Raw genomic sequence first — 16,778 nt, 5'->3', positions numbered from 1 at the left:
GCCTGAGGGCCTCTGTGATGGGGCTGGAGGTTGGCCAAGCCCTGTCCCAGGAGTGGCCACCACCTCACCCTTTGCTCACTTGGCCTGTGTCTGAGGCCATTGTCCAGGGCACATTTTGTGATGATCCCAGGCTCAGGACGATGCCAGATGGTGAAGGCTGCCTGAGGCTGAGTGGCTTCCAGCTGGGCACAGAGGCTCTGGCTGTGCGCAGCATATGGTGACCTGGAGTCTCCACACTCAGCTCACATCTCTCCTCTGATATGCAGACCCAGTCACCTCCTGGGGCTCTCCCTGGCCCTGGCCTGTGTGTCCAGGTTGGTGGGGGATCACCCTGGAAGTTGATTCTTTTGTCTCCCGACTGCTCAAAGATCTGCCCACATCATTCTGCCCCTTTGCCCCAGTGCTGCAAAGGCAAGGTCCCCTGCCATCGGCCTCCTCCCTGCAGCCTTCAAGATCTTGGTTAAATGCAGCTGAGCTCCCTCCAGGCATCTGCCTGCCTCTCTAGCCACTCTCCACCTGCTCACTTCCCTCCAGCCTTGCTGGTCTTCTCTCAGCTCAGAGACCCCGCCCCCCCCCCTCAGGTCTCAGTTCCAGGAACTGAGGCTGCCGACTTATTCCAGCTACCTGTGAACAGGTGGGGCCAGGGTGGGGGACCAGTGGTCCACTGGGGCTGGTGGATTCTCCAGGCTCACAGCCCCAGGGGACACAGGCCCAGCTCAACCAACTTTTCTGGCTGGGCTACCTGCTGTCCACCTTGTGCTGTGTGGCACAAGAGAGGGGTCCCTGCCCCTCCTGGGTACAGGTCTCCATGCCCTTCTTTCAGTTCAGAGTAGCCTGTCCCCTTCCTCCTCGTGAAAGGGGATGGGGACAAGACTTGGGGTGCAGTCAATGAGCAGACGCCATTCCTAGAGGTCAGATTTCCAGGACACTGAGTCCCCTCAGGGCCCAGCTCCTGGGCTCTGCCCGCTCTAGGAACTACCTGGGACCCTGGGGCACTGCCAGCAGCCTCCTGTGAGGGTTCACTCTGTGCAAAGCATTGTTCTAAGTGCCTTACAGACATTACATCATTCCAGCCTCATAGCCCACTGGAGTGGGTTCTTGTGTCACCTCATTTCACAGGTTGGGAAATGAAGATTAGGTGGCTTGCCTCAGCCTGTGAACAGGGAAGCTTTGCTGCTGGGCCCTTTCTCCTGCATCTCCTGTGAGCACTGAGGGCACACACACAGCCTGGTCCTTCAAAACCACATTCCTTGCACCCTCAAGCCCACCCTCAGCCCCCAGATCTGCCCCAGACACCAGGTGCTGTGTGAGGTTGCTGGGGTGAGGAACTCTCTCCCAGAAGGAGCAGCTCCAGGAATGGGACCTGCTTGCTGGGAGTCTCCTGCTGGCAGGTTATTTCCCAGTCTGAGCTAAGCCCTTTGTGTGGCTTTTGCCGTGTAGTCCCTTGGACAGGAAGGTCCTTCGCCCCCTCACAGCCTGGGGCACTGGCTTATCCCATCCTGTTCACACCTCCTCCACCTGGCTTGTGGGTGGTGGTTCCCAGCCAGATCTGGGCCACAGGGGCCCTCCAGTTCAGGGTTCTTTGGCCCCCATGCTGGGCCGGGCTCCCAGCTGTGCCTGGGTCCCGGGATAGGGAGTCTTCAGCAAGAGGGACACCTTCCTGAGGTTGAGCTGTGGGGTGAGGGCTCTAAGTGCCCACCCCTTCCTGCCCCAGGGCTGCTACCTCCCAGCCTAAGTGAAGGATTAAGAAAGGACCTCCTGGACTTCCCTGGTGGCGCTGTGGTTAAGAATCTGCCTGCCAATACAGGAGACACGGGTTTGAGCCCTGGTCCGGGAAGATCCCACATGCCGCGGAGCAACTAAGTCCGTGCGCCACAACTACTGAGCCTGCGCTCTAGAGCCCACGACCCACAAGTACTGAGCCCGCGTGCCGCAACTACTGAAGCCTGTGCGCCTAGAGCCGGTGCTCCACAACAGGAGAAGCCACCGCAATGAGAAGCCCGTGCACTGCAACGAAGAGTAGCCCTGCTCCCTGCAACTGGAGGAAGCCCACACGCAGCAAAGAAGACCCAACGCAGCCAAAAAAAAAAACCAAAGGACCTCGTGCTCAGAGTCTCAGGGGACCAAAAATTGGTCACCCCAAAGCAGTGCCCCTTGAGCAGACCATCACAGGGAAACCATGAGGGGGTGAGCTGGGCTGGGCCACAGGCTGCAGGACAGACAAGAGCCCGAGAGCACTGTCTCCAGGGGCAGCCACCAGCGTGGGGCAGCTCTCCTCTACCCACTCAATGTTGCCTGCCAGGTGACCCTGCAGGATCTTGCCCCAAGGCCACAGGCAAGGCCTGGATGGAGGCCAGATGTTCCTTGGCCTGGTGTCAGGCCTCCCAAGGGGCTAACACTGTGGCCACAGCTCGCTTGCCCACCAGCCTGCCTGGCCCCAACAGTGTCCTCGGATGAGGAGTGGGCCTGCCCTTGGCAGAGGTGTGGCCACCACTGCCCACCCACAGATGGGCTGACACAGGGACAAGAGGCTGCAACAGGATCCAGTTTATTCTGCCTTGGAAGGGTGGTCCTGAGAGTGGCAGGTGCCACCCTGTCCTGGGCGGAGGGAGGGCCCAAGGGCTGGTTAAGGCCAGTGGCGGGAGAAGCGGGGGGTACGCAGCCCCTGGAATGCAGTGAGGCCAGGCTGAGGCCCAGAGGCAGCTGTGGTAGGCCAGGGTGATGCCCCTGCTGCCCAGGGTGGAAGGCACCGGGCTGGGACCAGGCCATGGCTACAGGGCCGTGACCCAAGGCCACACAGGCACCCCGGGAAGTGGGGCACAGGGTCACAGAACACGAAACATGAAACACAGGCATACGAGTAAGCACGTGGACAAGTGGGCACAGATTCACAGGCCAGAGGAACACCCGGTCTCAGCTGGACACATGGACACCACGGTGGTGTCATACAGACCACAGGGGACACATGGACCCGATGGCCACAGGGGACAGCCCTGGGCCATGGACTGTAAGGGACAGGAGAAGGGGGCCTTTTGGCACGACTGCACTGCAATTGTGAGAAGGGGGCGCTGGGAGCAGCCCATGCGCAGACCCCGGGGCTCAGTCTGTCTTCCACACTTTGTTGAGCAGCTTCACCACCTCGTCATAGATGACGAACACGATGGCCACGTCCAGGCACACCCGGCCCAGGCGGGGGACGGTGCCCTTGTAGAACCTGAGGGGGGAGGGTGAAGAGAAGATGAAGCTAGCGTGTCTGGAAAGTGTGGGTGGGTCCAGAGATCCGAGGGAGGAGCAAGAGCAGAAAGAGCAGACTCCCTGGGGACAGGACAAAGGGAGGGCCTGGGATGGGTGGACAGGAGGTGAGGTGTGACCCAGGTGGAAGGCGGGGGCCTGGGGTGGGGACGGCAGCCCTGCCCCTCCCCCACTCACGCCTTGGGCCCCTCGTTCCTCAGGATCTGCAGGCCGCAGTCCCACGTGTTGCGGTACTTGTGCGCCTCCAGGCCCTGCAGAACACCAGCAGCTGCGGGATTCAGCAGCCAGTCCCACCCCTTCCCGGTCCCGCCCAGGCCCCGCCCCCACCTGCATCCGGGTCTTGATCACGTCCAGAGGAGTGTTCCCGAAGACACTGGCTGCGCCCGCGATGGCTCCAAACACGCCAGTGATGAGCGGGTTCATGGGCTTGTTGGGGTTGTCCCCTGGATGGGCGTGAGGGCTGCGATCAGAAGGGGACGGAGGACAAGGGCTGGGTTCCAGGCCTGGAGGTAGGGTCTTGGGGAACAGACGCACCTCGGTACCAGTTGCGCAAGGAGGTCATGACGAAGAATCGAATGGCCTGGTTGGATCCCTGCTTCAGCACGGTGGCCGTGAGGCCCTGGTACGTCCCCTTTAGCCCTGGGGCAGGCAGGCACTGCGGTCACACTGACGCCTCCAGGCCCCAGCCCGCAGGAGCGCCAAGGCAGGAAGGGGAGGTGCCAGCTGTTTCCAGCCGGACCCAGGTCCCTAACCCCACCTGAGGGTAAGGCTGAGTGGCTCACCTTGTTCCCGCACGATCTCCCTGACCCCGTGGAAGAATCCTCTGTATTTGGGGCTGGGGGAGGTCTGGTCATGGATGAACTTCACCTGAGAAAGAGGGAAGCAAAGGCGCTGGCTCCCAAGGGTCAGGGCAAGGGCACACCTGGCCTCTGAGACACGTGGCCCCAGGAGCAAGAGGGCCACCTTACCGAGGAGCCTCTGCCGTCATGTCTGCTGGTTTTTCCCCACAACTTAGGCAGCAAACACGTGTTACCTTATGGTTTGTGCTCGTAAGTTTTTTAAGACCTTGTCTTCCCACTGCCTCCAGAATAGAATCCAGTCCACAGAAGGCTCTTCCAGTGGGCCTCCTGCTCCAGGCTCCCCAGGCAGACCCCTGCCCACCTTGATGGTCTCCACCGGGCACAAGACCACCACCCCGGCCCTCTCTCACGCCTGTCCCCTACCGAGACCTGCCCACCTTGATGGTCTCCATGGGGCACACGACCACCACGGCCTCGGCCACACCAGCGCCCAGGCCGCACAGCAGCCCGCGCGTGCTGTCCAGCCGTCCCTGGGCGTCCCGCATGTGGTTGCTGAGAAACTCGAACATCCCGAACCTGCGGTGGGAGGCAGAAGCATGAGAGGGGCCGCCGCGGGGCCGGGACTCCCTCCCGCGGCCCCGGGGCCCCGAGCCCGCCTCACCTGACGGCCGCCTTCGGAATGGAGCCGTAGAGCAGGGAGCTGAGGCCGCGGTACAGGCCCAGGACGCCATGGTTGCGGACCGTCTGCCGCACGCAGTCCCCTGGGGGAGGGGGCGGTCAGCGACCCCACCCGCCGGCCTGCCCGCCCCCGCCGGCCGCCCCCACTCACCGATGCCCCGGTAGCGCGGTGGGTGCGAGCGCTCGTCCAGCTGTAGCTGCGTTTTCACATACTCGGTGGGAAAGGTGATGCAGATTTCGATGCCACCCGCCAGGCCGCCTGCGGGGAAGGACCGAGACCCGGACCGCGCTGAGACCCCTCCCCCTCCCTCCCGGCGTGCCCCTGCCCTGCCCCCGCCCGGACTTTGCCCGCCGCCCGGGAGCCGGGCCCACGCCCCTCCTGCGGTCCTAGCGGGGGGCCCGGGGGGACACGCGGAGGGGCCCGGGCCCGCCCGGAAGCGCGGCAAAGCCGGTGTCCCGGGCCCACCCGGAAACGCGGCGGGGTCGGGTGGGGGTCGGGGTCCGCGTGCGCGTGCCCCACCTGCCAGGATCGCCTTCCCCGGGTGCGTGAGCGCGGCCTTCCCAGGCGCTGGCGCGCCGGCCGCCAGAGCGCGGGGCGCGGGCATGGCGGGCGGGGTTCGGGGCCCGGCGGCGGCCTCGGGTCCGAGCTCCTGCGCTCGGTCTTGGCGGCGGCGGCGGCGCCGATTATGGGCCGGGGCGGGTCGGCCGCGTCTCTCCGGGGCTCCGCCCTGCGTAGTCCGAGCCCGGCCCTGCCCCCGGGCCGCCCGGAGCCCGCGGGAAACTAGGGCCCGGTGGGCCGGCGGCCCAGCCAATGGCCGCGCGGGCCCGACTGGGCACCGCCCCCGGAGCCCCACCCCCGGGGCGTGTGGGGCCGCCCCCTCCCTACCGGGAGGGCGGGGCCGCCCCGCACCCAAAGCGCCGCGAGGCCGCCGCGGGATTCCAGGCTCCGGGCGGCGCACACGGTGGGGAGAGGACCCCTGACAAGCCCTGCTCACCGCCCTCCCCCCACAAGAGGCTCCGCAGCTCTTCTGGCCCCTCCCGCCCACGCCAGCACCGGCGGGGAAGCTCGGCCTGGATAAACAGACTTTCATTTAATGTGCGAGTTACACGTTCTGTCCAGCGGGTCCGCAAAGTGACCCGTTGGGTGGGGGCAGCTCTGCCAGCGCGGAGTGGACAGGGCGCCGTTCCCCTGCGCCTGGGAGTACTTGCGCTCGACTCCCCAAGAGTGCAGGCTCCAGCCAGTGGGCCCAGTGGTCGGAGTCCACCTCCTGCGCGGCGGCCGCAGCGGTTGCCTCGGGCAGTCAGTGGCCGCCCCACGCCCCGGGCGGCTCAGAGGCTGCCATCACTGGGCTCCAGCAAAATAAATGACGTCCAGGCGTCCCGTCTCCCGTGGGTTCTCTGCGCTTCTGGGGTGACGCGCTCCTTGGGGAGGTTAGTGACCCGTAGAGGGTGCTGCACCCGGCGCCCTCCCCGCGGAAGCTGCACAATGGAGCCGGCGGGGAATTCGGCAGGCCGGGCCTGCAGTGGGCCTGTTGTCTGCGTAGCGGCGGCCTGCGGAAGAAGAGGCCCAGGGTGAGGACTCCTGCTGCCCCCGAGTGGCCAGGGGTCCAAGGAGCAGGGTTCAGGCCAGCCCAGACCACACAGAGGCTGCAGGGATGGTGGGAGTTGCTGTTGTGGGGCCCCTGGAGGGCTGGCCAGGCTGTAACCTCGTCCCCACAAGACACCTACTTAGCTCAGTGGGCTGCGTCCATGCATGCCCATCACAATATTAAGAAACAGACTGACATTAATGCTGGGTGGGCCTGAGTATGGAGGACACAGGTGTGGGAGGCCTGAGGCTCTGTGCTGCCTGCCCACAAACTTCAGGCCTGTGTCCCTCCTGCAGCCTCTGTGTAGAGGACACCAACCGCTCTGACTGCTCATGGCCAGGCCATCCAGGCAGCTTTCCAGTGCAGAGCAAGAGCAGGCTTGTTGCCTGCGGCCAGGCAGTTGGGGGCGGGGGGGGGGGGACACAGCAGTATTTGTAGCTGGGCAGCTGCCAGGCATGCAGATCTGGGAAGATGAGGCCATGCCAGTCCAGCAGTCCTGGAGCACTGACCTTTGTCCTCCCCGTCCATCCCACCCTGCCCGAAACGCAGCCAGGGAAGGGCAGGCGGTGTCAATCACTGCCCCACTCTCCTCCCCTCCCCAGGGGACTAGGGGCTACGGGCTGCCCCCTACCAAACAAGAGAGGGGCAGGTGCCACCATGTGCTCCTCTCACTGCCACAGTCTGTCTGGGGCGTCCAGTCTGTCCACCTGCAAAGAGGAGGGAGTGCCGAGTGCCTGCCTGACAGGCTGCGTGCGGGCTGGGCCTGGGGTTGGTGGGGGGCTGGGCAGCAAGCACACAGCCTCCAGGAGAGTTAGAGCTGAGGCCGGGCACACGGGGCACCCACCATGACCTCTGTAACCAGGCAGAGATGGGGCGGGGGACCCTGGTGAACCCCAGCCTCCGCTGCAGCCCTGTGCCTTCAAGTGGGCACTTGGCCGCCAAGGCACAAGAGTGGTAGACAGTGACAGCAGTCCATGGGTGCAGCTGAGTCCTCCTCTGGACATGGGGACACTGCTAAGACAAGGCAGTGCTTCCTGCTTTCAGCTAGTCCAGGCTGCCCATCCCTCTTAAGGAGACCAGTCAACTGACACCTGGGACTCACCCCCCGCAACAGCCATCTGAGGACAAGCTGCCCCCCGCCCTTCCTCCCGGAATTCCCAGATGCTGCCCGTGCAGTGCTCACAGGCCTGTGCAGACACATGGACAGGGAGGGAAGAGGGTGAGGCGTAGCCATGGGGCTGCGGGGTGGTCACACTGTGTTCTCCAGACAAGAGCAACTGTGTGACTGGGACTCCAAACAAGCACCTGGGTGAGAAGAAAGTCACGTGTCCGGCACATACTCAGATCTGGGAGAGACCAGACCAGCCGGGACCAAGCAGAGACAGCCCTCCCCTCCCTCCATGAGACCAGGGCTGAGGAGAGGAGCCGGACAGTCTGAGCTGGGCCCATGGACTCCCCTGGGAGAGCCCAGGGGGTTGTTCCAGGAGGGTTTGGCCCTCAAGCTTCCCGGATGAGTCGAGAGGCCCAGGGCCCGATTCTCCACTTGGGAAGGGGCCCTGGCCTTCTTGTCCGGGCCCTCGGCCTCACAGCACTGTCCAGTCGGCCAGGCTCCCCACCGCCTGAGCAGCCCCCCTCGAACCCCCTCAGCTTGTCCCAGACAAGCTCCTGTCCTGCCCTCCAGCCGTCTCTGCTTTAGTCTTCCCCATCAGTGATGATAACCCTCTGTTTCTGATGTTCAAGTGCCAAAGCAGTCATCCTTGGCTTCTGTCACTCCACACCCAATCCATGTGCACGTGGCGATGGCCGCCCTCTCACCCCGAAGGATCACTGATGGCCTCTCACTCGAGTCAGCACCACCCGAGGGCTCCCGGCTCCCACCCCTGAAGCCTGTTCTCAGCAGCAAGCCCCTCACCTCAGGTCCCAGGTCCCACTGCGAGTATGACCTGAGGCCTGACGACAGCCCGTGCCCCCCGCCCCTACCCCCAAGGCCCTTCTTTGAACACCTGGCACGTTTCTGCCTTTACCTGCCCTGGCTGCTGACACTCCCTTCAAATGTCCCCAAGACCAGGCCTCTGGATTCCTCTGGGCTCTGCTCAGGGCCGCCTTCTCACTGAGCTGCCTTGATGGCCCTGCTGTGAAGCTCCATTGGCACCGTGGCCCCCGCACCTGCCCCACCCCCAAAACTCATCCCCTTCAAACACTGTGTCTGTCGCCTGTCAACCTCACTGAATGTGAATTCAACCGAATAGGGTTTTTCTGTTTTGCCCACTGATAACCATTACCTGGAATAATGCCCAGCACACAGTAGGTGCTCAAACATTTGCTGAACGGTGAGTGTTCTATTTGCCAGCCTCCGGGCTGCTTCAATACCCTCCACTGTTTGCTTTACAATTCCTTTCGAGAACTTCTACGCAATAGGAAATCTCGTGTCACCGGACCTTGGTGGCACGCAGCTTCACAGGCTCACAGGTCCCCGAGTCCTGGGACTCATTAAGCCCCCCCAGGCTCCTGCCCCTCAGTTGTGGGGGGCGGGGCTGGGGCTCGAGCTCCATGGGAAACACTGCTGAGCAGGGTCACATTGCCAGGCTGCCCTGACCGATCCCACCCTCATGACCACAGCCCAAGGGAGGCCCAGGCACTGCACACCACGGCATCCGCCTGTGAACCACCCAGCAGCAAAGTGTAACTACAGCACCAGCGCGAAGGCCCCACCGTTCCAAAGGTCTCCCGGGGTCCCCCTCCTGGGCTGTTGCACAGCCTCTGTCCCTAAGGCCTCGTGGGTGTGGCTATGGCTCTGTCACCACCAGCCCAGTGGTCTCAGCAAGTCACCCAAGGGTGGTCCCATGGGGACTGATAGGGCTTTTGAAGGTCCCAGGACACAAGAGAGGGGAGGGCACTTGGAAAACCCCAAATACCAGCTGGCAATGGGGCCCAGGATGTCTCATATGCCAGTTGGGGTTCATTTACAGAGGGGTCATCTGCCTACCCTCTGGGTGACAACCGCCCCTTTGTCTGCAGTGCTTAAGCGCCAACGCCAGAACACCAGCACTGGGGCTTTCGCAGGTGGATTCTGAACAAGCGGAGACCTGGTGGGCTTCACGAAGCTGGGGGTGGGGGGACGTGGGGGCGCATCTGACCCACAGGCCAGGCGGGTGTTGGAGAAGTGGGGTGAGGAGGACTCCCTGATCCTGCCAGGCCTGCCCAGGGGACGGGGGTGGGTTTGGGGTGCACAGAGGGTTTGATGGGGTCCCCAGGGCTGTCCATGCGGGTGGCGCTGATTATCTTAACTGTACTTGTGCTCCCGGCACGTACTGTGTGCACCCATGATGCTGATGTCAGGAAGTGAAGAAAGAGCCCCTTGTTCTTTATTTGTTTTTTTTTTGACAGTTCTGTTTTATTCAGTGGAAATTTTTAGGACTTCAAGCCCAGGAGGCAGCATCTCAAGTAACCCTGAGCGAACTGCTCTGAGGAGATGGGGGAGTCAGGATATATAGGAGTTTTGCAACAAAGGGCAGGTAGTCTGCACATCAAAAGATTACTGTTAATTAAAGGAAACCAGATATCTCAAGTTAAGGAATTTAGTGCTTTTCCATGTATGGGAAGATGCAAGAGTCTGGAGCCCCTTGTTCTTGAGCAGAAGAGGCTTCTGCTCCAAAGGGCTCTGGCGAGGCCATCGGGCTGCAGGCCTCTCCAGGGCTGACCGGGAGGACCACCGCCAGCAGAGCCAGCTTCTTGGAGCTTTCCCACCTTCCCGCCTGTGGCATGCGGTACAAGTTTTCTTAGAGCAAGAGGCAGAAAACGCAGATAAAAGTAATCAGCACCCAGAGATGACTGGTCGCTACCCTGGGGCATGATCTTGGCCCGTGTTTTCTGTGTGATGTGTCACCAGCAAACCCTGGACCCGCACACTCACACATACAGATGGGGTTGTACTGTTTCCCACTGAAACTGGAAACACCCTCTCCTGTAGCTCTGTCTGTTCATTCTGGACAGCAGGGTAGGTAGAGTCATGACATATATACTGTTTAATTAACGCCTTGCTACTGATTGGACATTTTACTCTTTTATTAAACAATGCTTCACACATTCATTGAAGCTAAACCATGTGCACATCTTTACAAACTTTTTCCCACTCACAGATGATTCTGATATTGTCAGAGAGTTTCGAGAATCTTCCTGCCAACCGACCACAGAAAACCAACAACGCCAACTGACACTGATTATGCCAATAAGGTGATACGATTTTAGAAAATACTTTAAGTTGGGATGCTAGTTATAACACTGATAATTCCATGCTATTAGGACAATTTCCGGAGCTGATTAACCAACATGGAGTTCCCCTGGGCCTTTGCTTACAGGGTTCTCCTAGTCATCCCAGAGGACAAGGCAGGCTGAGGGTGTGGAGGTGACCAGGGTGGAAGCCAGGTGGGCATGAAACCAAGTTCCCCCACAACCCAGCTCCTCTGCCAAGTTTATTTTATTTATTTATTTTTAAGGAGTGTTTATTTATTTATTTATTTATTAGGGCTGCGTTGGGTCTTCGTTGCCACGTGCAGGCTTTCTCTAGTTGCGGTGAGCAGGGGCTACTCTTTGTTGCGTTGTGTGGGCTTCTCATTGCGGTGGCTTCTCTTGCTGTGGGGCACAGGCTCTAGGCGTGCAGGCTTCAGTAGTCGTGGCTCACGGGCTCTAGAGCACAGCCTCAGTAGTTGTGGTGCACAGGCTTAGTTGCTCCACGGTATGTGGGATCTTCCCAGACCAGGGATTGAACCCATGTCCCCTGCATTGGCAGGCGGATTCTTAACTACTGCACCACCAGGGAAGTCCCCTCTGCCGAGTTTATGATGAACCTCTCTGTCCAAAATGTTATTCCCTTTTCTTGTCCAACACCTGTTCCCTCAAGATTGACACGTATCAAAGAAAAGGGGGAACTGAAACCGAGCGCGACCCTGTGGGGCCCTCCCAGGCACAAAAGCCTTTCCGTGTCCCTGCTTCTTGTTTGTAGGAAAATGACTTCAGCCTCCTAGACCTTCCCTGAGTTCCAAAGGGCAGATTCAATTATTGATACTAATTAGGGAGTGAGGGAATGCAGAAAGCAGCAACAGTGCAGCATGGGGCAGGGGCCCAGCTCCTCCTCATGGGAGGCACATAACAGTCTGACATATACCTCTGAGTGCTTCTGCAAGGAAGGACTAAAGCCCCCACCCAGGTGGAGGATGGTGACTTCAGGCTGAGCACAAGCAGTGGACCCCAGACGGGTTACAGCCGTAAGACTGATGATTGAGATTCTGGGAACGCTACCCTGTTACCTCCCCACCAACCAATCAGAGGAAGGTCACACACCCTGCAGACTTCCCCCCAAATTTTACCTATAAAAACTCTTACCCAGGACTTCCCTGGTGGCACAGTGGTTAAGAATCCGCCTGCCAATACAGGGGACACAGGTTTGAGCTCTGGTCCGGGAAGATCCCACGTGCCGTGGAGCAACTAAGCCCATGTGCCACAACTACTGAGCCTGCGAGCCACAGCTACTGAGCCCATGTGCCTAGAGCCTGTGCTCCACACAAGAGAAGCCACCGCAATGAGAAGCCTGCGCACCACAACAAAGAGTAGCCCCCACTTGCCACAACTAGAGAAAGCCCGCGTGCAGCAACAAAGACCCAACGCAGCCAAAAATAAATAAAAAAAACAAAAACAAACAAACAAAACAACTCTTACCTGGGGGAGGGATGGATTGGGAGCTTGGGATTAGCAGATACAAACTACTATATATAAAATACATAAAAAACAAGGTCCTACTGTATAGCACAGGGAACTATATTCAATATCCTGTGATAAACTGTGATTAGTTCTCTGATCTAAACTCCCATGTTTCAGTTTGTTTGGCCTCACTGTGTGTCAGGCACATGAACTTGTGTTTGACAACAGGTGTGGTTGGGGACATTGTTGTACAGCACTCGGTGGCCTCAAACAACCCCTCCTCCTAACAGGGGTCTCCAACTTATAGACAATCAGGTCTACTGAGATCTTCTTAAATGGGACGCCCCCCAGAGTTGGTCTGAAGTTCCCAGGTGGAAGCAGTGTTTTCTGTTTCAAAGCAGGTGAGTATCTCGCTGATCACACAGCAGCCTGGGCCTGCAGAGCCCTGGAGGAAGGAGCGGCTCCAGCCTGGCCCCACTCCTGGTGTGTGACCCTCATGGCCCACCTGCTCCCACGGGAGGTGCAGGTGTGCTCTGTGCTGCAACCAGACCAGCCTTCTTCCCACTAGCAACCGCCAACCGGGGATCCTGTGCTGTGATTCCCCACCAGCTTTCTTCCCTGGTGGCTTCAGCTTCTACGTCCTCTGCTCCGAGGCCCTGGTGTCCCCCACCTCAGCAGCCACATCAGAGCTGCGCCTGGGGAATGGCCTCAGCAGACCCCAGCTCCTGCCCCACCGCCCTCGCTCCCTCGGTGGTGCTGGCTCTCTGGCCTTGCGGAGAGCCATTCTCTGTCGAGTTCACACCAGGGGCGTGGGGTGAATCCTGATGCCTACCGTCTGCCTTGAGCTCCGACGCCAGCCCTGGGGCTCCCCCACCAGCAGCCATGTCTGGTCTTGTCTGCTCCTCAGACCCAGCTGAGAACCTGGCCTCCCACTCCCCGAGGAAACAGATTCAGCCAGAGGGGCTGCATGTGCTGGAGGTCCAGAGTCAAGTGTAGTCTAAGAAATCTGAACTCTTTTTTTTTTAAGGCTGCACCATGACGCTTGCGGGACCTAAGTTCCCCAACCAGGGATAGAACCTGTGCCCCCTGCAATGGAAGTGCAGAGCCTTAAGCACTGGACCTCCAGGGAAGTCCTGAAGAAGTCTGAACTCTTAATGAACCACTTTGTTTTTCTTGCATAATAGTTTATACACTAAAGTAAATATATATTAAGTGGTTTATAAAGAAAAACCAAGAAGTTACTCAGTAATTTTAAAAGCTTACTTGATCTTTTTTTAAAAATTTTTATTGGAGTATAGTTGATTTACAATGTTGTGTTAGTTTCTGCTATACAGCAAAGTGATTCAGTTATACACATACATGTATCCAATCTTTTTTAGATTCTTTTCCCATATAGGTCTACTTGATCTTTTTTGTAATTTTCTGTTCTGTGCCAGATAATCCCAGTACCCACAGTCTGTCTGGGCAGGTCTAGCTCTTACTAACGGGGCCTCATTTCCTTACACATTTTGTCAGTGTTTTTACGACGAGCTCAGTTTTTCTTGGAATGGTATCTGTCAGAATTCTTTGAAGCCTTGATTGAAGGTAGGTTCTCCTTAAGAGGACTTGTGGGGCTTCCCTGGTGGCACAGTGGTTAAGAATCCACCTGCCAATGGAGGGGACACGGGTTTGAGCCCTGGTCCAGGAAGATCCCACATGCCTCAGAGCAACTAAACCCATGCGCCACAACTACTGAGCCTGTGCTCTAGAGCCCGTGAGCCACAACTACTGAGCCCATGTGCCACAACTACTGAAGCCCGCATGCCTAGAGCCCGTGCTCCGCAACGAGAAGCCACCATAACGAGAAGCCCGCGCACCGCAACGAAGAGTATCTCCCGCTCATCACAACGAGAGAAAGCCCACACGCAGCAACGAAGACACAACGCAGCCAAAAATAAATAAATGTATAAATAAATTTATTTTAAAAAAAGACTTGTGTTTGTCTCTGGCAGAGATTGGAAATTGTTTTAAAATTAAATTCCTTACTTGAGGTTTTTTTAATACATGAAGTTGTGCTACAACCATCTGAGGGCCGGCTTGCCAGGCCCAGTTTTGTCCTCTTAATCTAGCACCGTGGTTGCAAAGAGCTCTTTCTGTTCCTTTTCGCCCAATCTCTCAACAGAGGGCTAGGCAAGGCTGGAACAGCCTTACTCATCCTTGCACTGACCGAGGACACTTTTGTCGGCCTCTACGTCCTGTAGTGAGTGAGCGCCACAGCTCAGTTCAACAGAGTTGGGCAAAAGTCAATCATGTCCCTCTTCCTTCCCGGAGTTTTTTACCTCAGGCTTCTTTGCTTACTTGCTAGCCCACTGATTCACTTTGTATGTTTCACCCTACATTTTATGTTTTTCTGGTGACAGGTTTGTGGATGCCTCAGTCGGCTGCATGGACAAACCTAGGCTATTTTCGCCTGCACAGAAAACCACGCCTGTATGAGGCTGTCAGTCACAGGAAGGACCACAAGAATACAAAGGTCCCTGCGTGTCCAGGAAGTACCATGCCCAGGGAGGTGACACAGAGTCAGGACCACCTTTCAGTGCTTTTTGTGCTAATATTTATAAAGTAGGTTGGCCAACAGCAGGACAGAATATCCTGGTCGCCTCAGGCCCCTTAATGCCGGCATCCTGTAATCAATCAGGGTTTACGATTCCATTAAAATATAATTTCACATTCTGTAATTTACTGAACAGCATCTCCAAGTTTAAACACACACACAGCCCTAACACAATACCACAGGCCTTGGAAGCCTTTCTGGACTACAAAATACACCTTTCAGTTAAATCTTGACAGCAGGATTTTGAACGCACCATAATCTGTTTAATCAAGACTTTAAAGTGAAGACAAATACTGGTGAGGCGGTGCGGAAGCACGCTGCCAACCCACCCCCCGCCCCGGGTTGCCATGTGGCTGCTTCTGCCCTGCCCGCCACTCCCCACTATGTCTCCAAGGGGTCCTTCCTGCCACAGGGTCCAATGTTTGTTCACCGTGATTTCCAGAATCTAACACGCGTGGGACATACCAGCCCTGACATGTGCTCGCTCCCTGTTGGGGACTCGTGGGCAAAGAGAAGTCGGGAGGGCGGTTTCCCAGGAGGAGCAGGACTCAGGCTGCAGGACACAGGCATGTTCAAGTGAGGGGCGGCGGCAGTGGGAGGGGTTGGACTGAAGGCTCAGGAGGGCATGGGAAGACTGGCCCCGCCTGTAGAGGCTGGTGCGGGCAAGACAGGTTGTAAGGGAAGGTCTGGTGAGTTTGGAATCTGCTGTCGTGGCCAAGTTTCTGGGGCTTGTCGGAGGTAGGCGAGAAAGAGCAGCCGGCTCTGAGGAGGTCTGACCGCTGACCTTCAGCCCCGGCTGTGGACGTGAGTGGCTTCAGCCGTGAGCGGTTCAGCCCTGAGACACGGGGCCTCCCCGAGGCGTCTCTAATGATCCGATAGGACCGCTGGGGGATGGAGGGGGCAGCACGGAGGTAAGTACAGGGGGCACCAGACTGGGAGGGGGACGGTGGCACAGAGGGTGCCCACCGGGGTAGATTCCTTCTTGCCATCCTGCCATCTGTCACTTCCTGAACCCTCACAGCATTTGAAATACACACTGGCTGTTTTGAGGGCAAAAATGAATTTCTACCGTCTGAGTGGACACTGGGTGCCCAACCCAAGGTCAGCTCAGGAAACTGCTTCCCTTAAGGGGACCTTCCGTAGTGAGCTTCCACTGCAGACCTGAAGCATCGGCCGCCCCCAAAGCACTGCTCAGAGGACAGTCCCAGGATGGGGTGGGGGTGGGGGGTGGGGCATGGCTGTGAGTACCAGTCTCGGTGACAACACGAGGGCTAGCTTTCTCTAGTTGTGGCGAGCGGAGGCTAGTCTTCATTGCAGTGCATGGGCTTCTCACTGCGGTGGCTTCCTTGTTGTGGAGCACGGGCTGTAGATGTGCGGGCTTCAGTAGCTGTGGCACACAGGCTCAGTAGTTGTAGCTCGCGGGCTCTAGAGAGCAGACTCAGTAGTTGTGGCGCATGGGCTTAGTTGCTCGGCAGCATGTGGGATCTTCCCGGACCAGGGCTTAAACTTGTGTCCCCTGCATTGGCAGGCGGATTCTTAACCACTGCGCCACCAGGGAAGTCCCCATGTCTTTAGATCTCGGTTGGGAGAGGTGACTTGGGGAGCACAGCACCTGCTTCTCCAGCCCCCATTGCAGGGGCTCCACGCTGGAGGGGAGCTGTGTGTGCTCATGGCCGTGGTGGGGACGGTGCGGAGAGGCCAGGGGGGACTCGGAGGAGGTGGGGGAAGAGTTCGTTTCAGCTGCAGGGGGCCTGCAGGTGGGCGGAAAGGGAGGTGAGCCCTCAAACTACACGCCTGAGGTCCACGCTCTGAAAGGCTGAAGTTAACACCGCGTCTGATAGAACAAGACAGTCTCTGTCAGAGGCTCGCGTCACTCACCGACCCACTGAATAGCAAGAGAACAGCAAGACCCAGCGCCAGTACCCCTGGGGACGGCCAGTTCCAGCACGTTGGCTGGGTCCCTCCCCGTCTCTGGGCTCCACTGGGATCTTGGAGACTCTTCCAGCCCCACCGCCCTGCTCTCCTGGAAACGCTGCCAGGGCAGGCAGCAGACAGGATCTCATAACCACAAGACAGTTTATCATGGCAAAGGCCTGAGTTGTTCAAGGCTGTGCTGGGGACGTGAGACTCTTCAAGAATCGGAGAAAGGACAGTGACGAGAGGCCACCC

At 58.6% G+C, this 16,778-nt stretch overlaps 1 protein-coding gene across 5 annotated transcripts in view; it reads right to left on the bottom strand.

Moving 5' to 3' along the window:
• Positions 1–2,532: 2,532 nt before the first annotated feature.
• The window catches only part of SLC25A1 (solute carrier family 25 member 1), a 34,048-nt gene continuing 19,802 nt past the window's right edge, over positions 2,533–16,778 (bottom strand). For 4 of the 5 annotated variants that reach the window (XM_070047004.1, XM_030836387.2, XM_060310721.1 and 1 more), the window contains 9 exons: positions 5,251–6,281; positions 4,882–4,989; positions 4,714–4,813; positions 4,490–4,628; positions 4,035–4,119; positions 3,787–3,891; positions 3,580–3,695; positions 3,430–3,503; positions 2,533–3,214 (listed from right to left, as the gene is read on the bottom strand). In XM_070047004.1, coding sequence (XP_069903105.1) covers positions 3,100–3,214; positions 3,430–3,503; positions 3,580–3,695; positions 3,787–3,891; positions 4,035–4,119; positions 4,490–4,628; positions 4,714–4,813; positions 4,882–4,989; positions 5,251–5,821 — 1,413 coding nt within the window. In that variant the 5' untranslated portion in view covers positions 5,822–6,281 and the 3' untranslated portion in view covers positions 2,533–3,099. Of the gene's footprint in view, positions 3,215–3,429; positions 3,504–3,579; positions 3,696–3,786; positions 3,892–4,034; positions 4,120–4,489; positions 4,629–4,713; positions 4,814–4,881; positions 4,990–5,250; positions 6,282–6,950; positions 7,027–16,778 lie in introns of all 5 variants that reach the window. The other variant, XM_070047003.1, reaches the window with a different exon arrangement.

Source organism: Globicephala melas, chromosome 13 (genome assembly GCF_963455315.2).
Source record: "Globicephala melas chromosome 13, mGloMel1.2, whole genome shotgun sequence".
In the NCBI taxonomy this organism is placed as follows: Eukaryota; Metazoa; Chordata; class Mammalia; order Artiodactyla; family Delphinidae; genus Globicephala; species Globicephala melas.
The sequence above is the reverse complement of the archived record's forward strand: the minus strand, read 5'-3'. Positions and strand labels throughout refer to the sequence as shown.